Here is a 12123-nt window from a genome sequence, read left to right as displayed (position 1 = left end):
AATACGGTTACCTATACTGGGTGTAAGGGGCATGCTAACGAAAACTTAATCCAGTGGTTCAGTACATGATTCTAAGTCTCTCAGCGTTGAAATTTTTTGTCGGTCTTTTCACGATATTGAAATTTTAATATTATTAATAAAAAAAAACTGTAAAAATATAATAATATTTTTACAGTTTTTTTTAACTAATTACAGCTTAGAAGTATTTATTTCATCTATCTCAATACGATTTTTAATAAAAATCGTCAAAGATTTTTAACAAAAACTAGCAATGTAAATTTAATTTGCAAAATGCGCGCGATCAGCTGTTTTCCAAGAGGTCTAATAGGCAGGTCACGACTAGTAGGTATATATACAAAGTCGACGTTGTATTGCCGACCGCCGCCGGTGCCGAGGAAAATAATTGCTATCTCTCTCTAACCTAAGCCACGCGGCGCGGTTAATGGGTATTTTCAAAATATTGAAACTTTAGGTCCTTTCGCTAGACGCTACGCTATTTTTTCTTTAGTTCGTGTTCGGCGGTCTGTTGACAAACAAACCAAAATTCAAAAACTTTTGTGTATGTTTTATGTTCTGTTAGTAGTGATTTTCTGTAACGAATACTCATACAATTGTGTCGTTTGTATTGTGTGTGTTTGTGTGTGTTGACTGAGAAGTCTTGAAATGCTTAGATCAAATCAATTCAGTACTCATGAATATCGTACCTACTACGACGACATAACGTCTCGTAAACGAGAAACAACCTGAAGTAAGTTAACTACCTGTACCTAGTTAAAAACTTGTAAAGTATAAAAAATAGGTATTAGATAGGTAAGTGTAGCCAGCCGATTTGCTGTCGATGCGTACGTACCTACGTGTACGTACGCAGTAGATTGCGGAGCGTTGTTATCGCATTATTCAAAATCTGAATTTTCTTATTTCCGACGTAATTGGTATTTAAAATATCGTTGTGGAAACTAAATTTAACCTCTTCATGCAGTTTTCGGTATCATGTCCCTTACACCCAGTATGTACGTGGATACGTGCACACTTTTTTGAAGTATAAGCAAATCTTGGACGTTAGTACGTCCCCAAAAGATTAAAGAAAGAGAAGGCCGCGTGGCGCAGTGGGTAGTGACCCTGCTTTCTGCATCCACGGCTGTGGGTTCCATTCCCACAACTGGAAAATATTTGTGTGATGAGATTGAGTGTTTTTAAGTGTCTGTGTGTATTTATACATTATATATTTATATGTAGTATATAATTGTATATTAATATTATAATATCAACTATCTTAGCACCCATAACACAAGCTACACTGTATGCTTACTTTGAGGCTAGATAGTGTTGTGTATTTTTTAAGTATATTTATAATAATAATAAAAAAAGATTACCCCATTTCTTAACCACGCGTACCCATAGGCATAAACCGTGCACCGTTCACCGTTTGTGACACGTGATATTTAATTTCTTAAAATGCACACAACCGAAAAACGTTACTATACGTTCCCTTTTAAGATAACGTAGTATAGTAACGGATATTTTAGTTTAGGTATTTCAGTTATAACGATACCTACTTGATATCGTTCCGATGCCCGCCGTTAACTTCTCAACCCTACTGATTGTCTTTGATTCATAGTCGGCCATTATTGTTGTGTAAAAAAGTCATCTAAGAAAATTTCGACCATACTATATCGTGACTTTTAGCCGTTTGTGATCGTGACCGTTAGCGGGAGTAAGGCGGGAGTCGATATTTATGTGAACTTTGAATGCATGTAAAATCATGACTATTTGGTATTTTTAAATAAAACAAAAAACTAGTGTATCTGTTTATATAAAAGCTCTAATGAAACGAAGTTTTAAATGATTTTGCGTACCATGTTATACTTTTATCTATGGTGTCTATGGTGTCATAACTTCGGGACAATTTTGTATAGTGAGCTGGAACCCAATGTTATACGATAGTAAAAAAAAGTACGGATCGTTCGCGCATAGCATGTCAAAGTCATTGTCATCTGTCATTTGATTTGATTATTTTGATTTTTGACGTTGGTCTTTGATCAAAAATAAACGTTGATATTGTTAATGTTATGTTAAATATTTGAAAATAAATATTAATATTATGGTGTAAGTACCTTAATAGGTACAAAACTTATTTAATTTTCAGAATTTAAATAAAAAATATTAATATGAGTAATCGAAAGGTGGTTTATATATGGGAAGAAAAATTGATACAACATTGTGATCGTTTGCCAGCAGTTGAAAAAAGGGTCCGCCGAAATACTAACTTTTTTAATAATTTAATTTTTGCTATTAACTAAACGTGCAAATATTATTACACAGGCGTCCATGGTGCACAGCTTAATAACAGCGTATGGCCTCCTAAACCATGTTATAGTAGTACGCTCTACACCAGCCACATACAGTGATTTGAAATTATTTCACTCAGATCTATACCTCGATCATTTGAAGAGGTTCGGCCAGATTGACGATGAAGATGGTTACATGCCTACTCCAGAAGATGAAGAATATGGTTTAGGTGTAGTGTACATTTTGTTCCTTTTTAACTAACGTAAATTATAAACTACAGCCCTGCTCGATGTTATATTATATACTGTTCACCAACAAACAAATTAGAAAACGCATGTCATTTCATAACTTATTGTTTTTAAAATTTTATTCAAAATATATTAACTATATCTATTTGTTCTATTTTATTGTTAAATTTATTTTTATTAATATAATAACAAGTAATTATAATATTATTAGGTGTGTAGTGACTATTTATACCCTCATTTTTATTTGTTTTTTGGCAAACAGTACACATCTTTTAGGGCTGTAGTATAGGTATTTCTTTTATGATGCACAGAAATGTAACATTAAAAAACACTTAAATATTTTTATTTTTAAGATTTAATAGGAAAAGTTAGTAGTAATATTTAAAACATGACAAGTATTCTACTCTCATTAACCCAATAATCATCAAAAATAGCTGCAATGGCTTTATGGTGCTGGCTTTCAATACTCTACCAGCACTGTCAGTACTAATGAAGCTTATTTAGATATAGACAAATCTTCCGATCAATAAAATCATTGAGCGGAAGATTTGTCTTTGGTTGTTATACTTATAGTTAGAGTGTCAGTATAGCAGAAACATGTTTGAAAATTATCATTATTTTTGAGAGTAAACTTCACAGGCCTCCCCCTCATTATAATCTAAATTGTTAGCGGAACTGTAGAATGGCAGGGCTGGCAGATTGCAACTGGCCCATGGGTCACAAGGCTATGTGTGTTTTTAAAAAATACACAACATGACAATTTGGGTGCCCTATACGATGAATTTGCCACAGACCTCCAGGAAATACATTGCTACTCCAAAATATTAATAATGTTTCTCCTGTGATGTTTCCATTCATTTAGTTTACACACAAACTCATTTGTACCTTACTACTCCAGCCTGAAATAGATATATAAATAACTATAAAATAATTTCATGTCCTTTAGTACTTACATGTGACCAACAACATATCTTGTGAAGGTAAATAGACTAACTTCAACCAATGGTGGCACAGCTGGAAATACCGCTATATCTTTTATTGCAATGGGACGAAAGAGAAGAGTCTGTGAAAACTGTCACCATTGCACAACATTTTTTCTATTTCTCTGCACTTGGTTACATGCTAGGCCCCCATATCTCCCTTAGCCTACCAACAGACATTGGAGCTGTGTGGTGGGTCTAAGCTCTATATCCCCTTTCCTATGAGGAGGGAAGCATAATAATAAATAATTAATTTTACTCCTTGCAGGATATGATTGTCCACCCATTTCTAATATGTATGAGGCAGTAGCAACAATTGCTGGAAGTTCTGTGACCGCAGCCAAATGTCTACTTCTTAATTTGGCTGATGTTGCTATTAATTGGTGCGGAGGGTGGCACCATGCTCACAGGTATTTATCTATTCTAATATTATAAAGCTGAAGAGTTAGTTTGTTTATTTTATTGAACATTCTAACCTCAGGAGCTACTGGTCCGATTTGAAAAATTCTTTCAGTGTTAGATAGCCCATTTATCGAGGAAGGCTATAGGCTATATTTTATCACCATATTGCTAGAACGGGAACCACGCGAGTGAAACCGCGCGGTGTCTACCAGTTTATATGATAAAAAGTTGGCTTTCTCATTCCCTATTCTCTGAATTCAAACAAAAGTCAACTGAGCCTGTTAGAATTTGGTATGATCTGTAAGTGCAATCAATCAATCATTTATTTGCAAATACAGTGTAAACTGTAAAAAAATATTTCTTAACATAATATTATTTTCCATGAGCAACCATTACCTGTCAAATTACTATTGTGGCTATCACCAACTTAGCGGATACAGATTCTGATGCATGCATTTTGCTGTTTAATGTTTTATGATTTATTGAAATTAATATTTAAGTAGTGGACTTTGTATTTTTTCTGGAGCTTGTCTTTCTGCCACGTGATTGACCTGGCACCTGCACGGCGAATCCTTGGATTGCTAAGATATTCATCTCTAGTTTCTATAAGCTAGTTATGATATATGATATGATTAACCAATGTTAATATAGCTGCGTCTTCTATGTTAAGACATTTCATAAAACTAGAGTTATAAGAAAGATCTTATTATCATATTGTATGTCATGATGTAAGTAATCCTTACTTATCTATAATAATATTATAATATAAGAAAATTAATAATTATTGTATTTTTCACAGATTTGGTGCAGAAGGGTTTTGTTATGTTAATGATATAGTCATTGCTATAGAAACACTAAAATTAAAGTATTCAGATATACTTTATATTGACTTGGATGTACACCATGGTATGAATTGTTGTTTTTTTTCTTTACAGCTATAATTATAATTATTATCTATACTTATAATAAAATTGTAATTGGTCAAATTCTGTACATTGAAGATATTTAGAAAATTTTAATTGAAGGGCATTGTGCCAAGTTTTTTAATTTCATTTAGTAGTTTCAGCGTGATGCCAGGTCAACAAAAATACAAACAGACAGACTGATAAAAAATTAGAAATAAGTATTTTTAGCTTCAGTATTGATTATTATATTTATAAACTTCCCTCCAACTAAAATTTTCAAAATATCTTCAATGTACAGAATTTTAACTGTTACAGTTTTATTATAAGTACAGATTTTAAAAAACATATCTCTCTCCTGTAATAAAAAGCCCTTGAGCCTTGTACAGACTAATAGTGATGACTACGACTTTTTACAGTGAGACTAATTTAATTTTTATTTGTATTATATTATTTGTAGGTAATGGTGTTCAAGATGCATACAATTTGAGCAAATCTGTATTTACACTGTCATTTCACAAATGTGAAGCTGGTTTCTACCCTGGCTCAGGACTGATAGAAGATATAGGCACATTAAAAGGAAAAGGCTATATGTGTAATTTCCCACTGCACGCATTCTATTCAGATGCCACCTTCGAATATGCCTTTGATAAGTAAATGTTATTTTAGCTAAGCATCTTCATTATCAGACTTCACACATATAGAGATTTCACTGCTTTGCTCCTATTTATTGTAACATGATGAAAAGTATACTATAACTTGCCCAGGAGTATGAAGAATAATTGTACCAAGTTTCGTTAAAATCCGTCGAGTAGTTTTTGTTTCTATAACAAACATACAGACAGACAAAAATTTTACTAATTGCATTTTTGGTATCAGTATCGATCACTAATTACCCCCTGATAGTTATTTTGAAAATATATTTCATGTATATAATTGACCTCTTTACAGATTTATTATAAGTATAGATGTAGATTAAATGTTTGTCAAGTAACCAAGGGTATCAGACTTATATGGCAAATAATTGTACTCTGATTTTAGTGTATTTACCATGGTATACTCATGTTTCATGCCTGACGCCATAGTGGTTCAGTGTGGAGCGGATGCACTTGCTCATGACCCAATCGGTGGAGCTGGACTCACCATACGAGGATATAGCTCTTGCATTCAAAAGGTTCTTGATAAACGAAAACCCACATTGCTTTTGGGAGGAGGTAATTTTCTTACATAATCATTATCAACCCCTATTCGGCTCACTGCTGAGCTCGAGTCTCGTCTCTGAACGAGAGGGATTAGGCCAATAGTCCACCACCCTGGCCCAATGGGGATTAGCAGACTTCACACACGCAGAGAGTTAAGAAAATTCTCTGTTATGCCGGTTTACTCATGATCTTTTTCCTTCACCATTTGAGACATGTGATATCAGTGTTTGTTTGCATGCTTGGATTGGACCATGTTTTGTATTAGAGAAAGCTAATCCACCTAAGGTAAATTATAAAGAATTGCTCATATTAGGAAATACTATAAAATTGAAAAAAATTGCATTACTTTTAGGAGGGTATAACAACAGTAATACTGCAAAGTTGTGGACTTCACTGACAGCTCTCGTCACAGGAATTGAACTGGATGAAATAATACCTGAGCATTGTTTTTGGATGAATTATGGACCTGACTACACACTATCTGTACAGCCTTTATTATGTAAAGATGTCAATACTAGAGAATATATTATGCATGCCATATCTATCGTTAAAGGTAACAAATGGGAGTTAATGAAACATTAATTTATATTGAATTTTAATTATTAGTTAATGACAATGCTTTTTTTTTCAGAAAATTTAAGCAAATATTTACAAACAGATGAAATTGTAGAGCCACTAGTAAAGAAACGAAAAACTGATGAAGACCCCAAGCCAAATTCTGTTATTTCAAAAAAACTAGACTTCAGGTCTGAAAATAATATGGATGTCCAGTATGAAGTTACTGACAAAACTGTAGATATCTATGAATTCTTAGATTAATTTTTTTCTTACATTACGTAACATTATTATTTTTGATAAAAGTTATTTTTTAAATATGCATGCTATGAAACCATTAGCATTCATTGATACTACAAGGAAATTCAAAGCTACTGGGAAAAATATGATCTGTTAATTTAGAAGACCAGTAAACATTTATTATTTATTCACATACAGCAAATATAAATAATTGATTGTCGAACAAGTGAACAAGCAAACATTTGGATCAACTGTCTCATAGCAATTCCATGGGATACATAAAATGTTAACGCACATAATATAATGACAGGAACAAGATTATCTGCAACCTGAATACTTGATTTTATATATTTTAATTAAATACCTATTACAATACATATTACATTGAGATGCATATTATTTAATGAACCAGCTAACCCACATTAGTAATTATTCACAGACCATAAAGAAAACGTTAAAAAGACAATTGCCAAATCACATATAATAAATACCTACTTGAATTTCAACCCAATACCTTTAGTTTGCTAGAAATGCTTTTTAGTAACATAATATATGCTATTTACAAAAAACAAAAAAGAAAACAATTTGAATTTATTTTATAAGTTTAATAACTGTTACAGTGTAAAGTAAATAAATAAGACTGCTTTAATAATAAAAGAAATATTAAAAAGCAAAACAAGTTTCAATTACGTGCAATAATAAGCCCTATGTCACAAGGAAAATAGTGTCTGAAAATTCAATAGTGTAACAGTGTGAGTGTAAATTTCAGTTAGTTATTTTCCCTTTGATTACACCAATGTTATAATATTTGAAAGCACATTTTAATCATTCTTAAAACAAGTTTACTTTTTGCTAATTGGTGCTCAAAATTTTCAAGCAATGTGGTTTACAAAAACAATAGGCCCATATCCAGTAGCATATTTAAAATCTACAGCAAGTTTAAGCATCAAAGATTAATATAATAAGAAAACTTGTATTAAATCTTTTTTATTTTCAACATTCATACTTGAGAATATACTGTTACTCTAGGAAGGTTATAATTGAATCCATCATAGATACCCCGAAACCCTTAAGCATATTTGATACAAGTATTCTTTTTATTACAAACACATTTGCTGTAAATTAATTGGAATTGTTTAATCAGTAGGCCGCTTTTCACTATGCTTCTTAGTGAACTCTTCTGCATTCTTGGTAAATTTTTTTCTATCCTTAAGAAATTCTTCAGCAAGTTCAGCACGCAAGGGATGTTCTGGCTCAGGATCATTTACAAGAGCAACTAATGCTTGAATCACTTTAAAAAGAAAAAACAGTATTTAATCTCTCATTTCAATACCAAACAAAACTCACAGGATAAACTAAATAAACATTTTAATTGAGGTTTTTTCCATGACAAAAAATCCTTTATACAACCTACTTGTACTGTCTGGACCATTTTATATTTGACTAGCTGTACCCCACTGTAGCACTTGCATAGAACCTGTTTCCTTGGAAACATCCTCGTAAGAATATGAAGTATCCTATTTGTTGTTCTAGACTATAATCTATCTATTTGACAAAACATCCAAATCCATTCAGCCATTTTAATGTTATGAAAGACCCAACTTTGTTTAATATATGGTCTACTAGCAGACTCCTGATTTTAGAATACAGGGATAAAATATAGCCTATGTTACTTGTTGATGATGTAGTTTTCTAATGGTGTAAGAATTTATAAAATTAGTCCAGTAGTTTTAGAAGGCTGTTCAAAATGTGGTGCTGGAGGAAAATGCACTAGATCCCATGAACTGCATTTCAGACCAATACACCTAACTCAGACTCTACTACAAACTAGACTCTGTACCATCTGCCTCAAGAAGATCCTTGAGCCAGATGCATTGGTCTGGTCAGATCTGCACCACACTTGACTCCACAGTCTAAAATGCTCTCCAAGTGGCAGATAACACGACAAAATGATGTGACACATTCAAACTCACAAGTCAAGGATGGTCTTTAAAATTATAATGCATTTATTTTCTATTTGAAATACACATAACAAACCCTTTAAATTATTTGATAAGATGTGATAACTTTTAATCCAAAATGATTATATATATTGGTATTTCTAATCAATTGACATAGATTGTGAATCCATGTATTTTGACTGTTATACTGATAATATACATTACCTGCAGTATGTTACCTATCTAACTTTAGACATCCTAATCATAATGTATTGAGATTTTTTATAGATATGTCAGATTTTAGTTTACTATAACATAATTTGTGTCAAAAATTTAACAAATATTTATGTTAGACGCTGGCTAAGAAATAACCTGTTTACTAAACCATACACTGGTTCATCATAATCAACCCATATTCCGCTCACTGCTGAGCTTGAGTCTCCTCTCAGAATAAGAGATGTTAGGCCAAATAGTCCACCACACTGTCCCAATGTGGATTGGCAGACTTCACACACACAGAGAATGCAGCAAATTCTCAGGAATGCCGGTTTCCTCGCCCTGTTTTTCCTTCATTGTTTGAGACACTTGATATTTAATTTTTTAAAATGTGCATAACTGAAAAGTTGGAGGTGCAAACCCCGGACTGGATTCAAACCTACAACCTCCAGTATCTGAGGCAGAGGTCATATCCACTGGGCTATCACAGCTCATAATATACACTAATTAAGAATACATAATATTACAAAAGTAGAAATAGGTGAAAGGTGATAGTTACCAAGGTTGGTAAATTACTAGATTTTGGAGAAAACATATGCTTCTATTTAGTGTAAAAGTTTTGGGTAAAACAACAATTTGCTACAGATGTAGCAAGCAAAAAGTAATTTGAAAAAGAAGCATTATTCACTTTAATTTTACCATTTATACCATACTTTGTCCATTTGCAATCCATTTCAATTTATATTTCAGTAAACAGACAAATTAATTGCTGAATATTATGAATATGAAATACATGATTCACTAGTAACATAGAAACAGACTTATATTTCCTTTTATGTTAAAGATCTTATTCATTCCAATTATATTTTAAAAATCTTACCTTGGTCAGTCTTTGTGGCAGGTTTCCAGTTCTCTGCACTGATGATGGGAAGGCAAACTTGACCTTTCTCATCAATATTTGGGTGATAGATTTTAGTCTTGAAACTTATCTTAGGAGGTTTGAATGGATATTCAGCAGGGAAATTTATTTCAATGCGAAATGCTCCTTTGTTATATGGAGGATTATCCTAAAAAAATATATACATTACAATTGTAAAATAATATAACAATCAATGAGTCATAATTAGATTGAAATTTTAAGGATTAACTATGCAACATTTATACACTATAAAATATACTTACTGGAACAATTAAGCCTTGCCATGTTAAGATATTAGATTCGTCCACTTGAATGTCCCTAAAAGATTTAAGACCTGACTGCCTTATATCATTTAATTCCTGAAAATGATTGTTTTATACATTTTTGATCGTTCCACATAAACAAGATACTAAAAATGGTTACGGATTCGATTTGCTTTACCATATTTACACTTTATTAGATAATTTGATTACATATAAAAGTAATCTAAGATATTTTTTAGAAATAACAGACCTTTTGAAGTCTCCTTGTTGCAGCCATGGTAGATTATATCTGAACTATACCGTGTGTGATGATAACTTGCAATTTATTATAATATAATTTAAATTGAAATCCACTTAAATAACATAATTCGCAATGCCGAAAATATGATTTAGTGAAACGTCAGTAATATTCGCTTACTCGCTGCACTCGATCGAGCTCCGCCCAAGGAACATATTTACTCAGGAGAAGAATACCAACCTCATACAAAAAAAGCGGCACTAAAATTACCGCCATCTGTGGAATGCCCCCATTGAAACAATTTGCCAACGCGGGAAATTCAAAGCTAATATATTGTTTTTAAATTTTCACAGTTCAGCTTTTGTAGACGGAATAGCTTTAAAATAAATATTTTTAAAAACCATTTCGATTAATTAATTAATTTAAACAGATATTTATAAACTCTGTCGATTAATTAATTCATTTAAACAGATTTTTAAAAATATTTATTTTAAAACCACTCCGTCCCCAAAAGCTGAACTGTGAAAATATTAAAAACAATATAATAGCACAATATTTTAGTAACAAGTAATTGTATATAATAAATTAAACAATAGAAAGAATAACAGTTTCAAGTTGAAATGTCTTTATTATCAAATAAAAAATCTTATGCACTTAATCAATAACTAAGTAAACATCAGCACCTAAAATGTAATCTACATATATTCATTTTGCTTCTAAAACTAAATTTTATCTTTAAAGTAAAATGAAAACCAAAATAAAAATATATCTATGCATCAATTGGGTGACTTCACTGATATATTTGGGAAAATCAAGTCAATTATGACTTAACCAATTCATACATAAAAATATAGATTGTCGGGATATTTGTACATATGATAAACTATGCAAACGTCACGCAGTTTCACCAGCGTAGTTCTCGTTCCCGTGGGAATACAGAGATAACAATTATGGCCTAATCCATGATTATAATGCTGTAAGAAATTTTTAAATCAGCAAAGTAGTTTCAGAGCCTATTCAATGCAAACAAACAAATAATCAAATTCTTTCTCTTTCTAATTAGTATAAATTTCATAAACAATAAAATTATTAGAATTTGGCTAATGAAAGTAGAAACTGAAATCACCCGCCAAATTTTAAAAAATCGGAGTAAATTCTCAAAATTATAGTGCAAATATTGGAATAACTGAGTTTAACACTTATAGTATAGGTAATAATGTATTCACAAATTAAAATCTAATTTAAGTAAATTATGAAAACGCATGTTTTTTTACTTTGTTTATATGATTTTTAAATTTGGCGGGCAATTTCAGTCTCTACTTTCACTAGCCGAACTTTACAACCTAATGCGATAAAAAATCATAATATTACTTTTAGGCGAATCAATAGAGCATTTACCCTCTACTTCCTCAGAAACAGCTCTGATTTTGATGATTATTTTTGTTCAGTTTGTTTCTTCATATTATTTGACATCAGAAACCTTTTGAAGTGAGGATGGAACGATTTATACTATTCAACAATAGTTATGCTATTTATATAATAAATAATTAAAAAACAAACACTACCGACTTCAAAAACACAAAGTTATGCAGTAAACTAATAAGCTGAAGAAAACATTATAATATTTTCTATCTACTGATTACTTTGAAGCCGGTGCCAATTGTACAATTAATGGGTAGGCAATCAATCGTACAGTTTTTTTCCTCCTTAAGGATTCGAATTGTTTTCC

General features: G+C 31.7%; 2 protein-coding genes across 3 annotated transcripts; one reads left to right on the top strand and one right to left on the bottom strand.

Annotated features, from left to right (window-relative positions):
• The first annotated feature begins 2017 nt into the window (after window positions 1–2017).
• Window positions 2018–7206, top strand: LOC112049990 (histone deacetylase 8). Of its 2 annotated transcripts, none has more exons than XM_024088093.2 (8): window positions 2018–2106; window positions 2323–2518; window positions 3786–3927; window positions 4719–4825; window positions 5282–5474; window positions 5863–6035; window positions 6376–6576; window positions 6655–7206. In XM_024088093.2, exons 2-8 carry the CDS (start codon window positions 2329–2331, stop codon window positions 6840–6842), a joined length of 1194 nt encoding a protein of 397 aa, XP_023943861.2. In that variant the 5' UTR covers window positions 2018–2106; window positions 2323–2328; the 3' UTR covers window positions 6843–7206. The 2 variants fall into 2 exon arrangements, with proteins under 2 accessions (XP_023943861.2, XP_023943859.2); XM_024088091.2 differs by having other exon boundaries at window positions 2023–2249.
• On the bottom strand, window positions 6989–10601 carry LOC112049991 (ubiquitin-conjugating enzyme E2 L3). The gene is made up of 4 exons (XM_024088094.2): window positions 10407–10601; window positions 10157–10252; window positions 9855–10041; window positions 6989–8109 (listed from the first exon to the last, which is right to left on the bottom strand). Exons 1-4 carry the CDS (start codon window positions 10431–10433, stop codon window positions 7955–7957), a joined length of 465 nt encoding a protein of 154 aa, XP_023943862.1. The 5' UTR covers window positions 10434–10601; the 3' UTR covers window positions 6989–7954.
• Between the last annotated feature and the right edge of the window lie 1522 nt (window positions 10602–12123).

The sequence above is a fragment of the Bicyclus anynana genome, chromosome 8 (genome assembly GCF_947172395.1).
Source record: "Bicyclus anynana chromosome 8, ilBicAnyn1.1, whole genome shotgun sequence".
In the NCBI taxonomy this organism is placed as follows: Eukaryota; Metazoa; Arthropoda; class Insecta; order Lepidoptera; family Nymphalidae; genus Bicyclus; species Bicyclus anynana.
The sequence above is the reverse complement of the archived record's forward strand: the minus strand, read 5'-3'. Positions and strand labels throughout refer to the sequence as shown.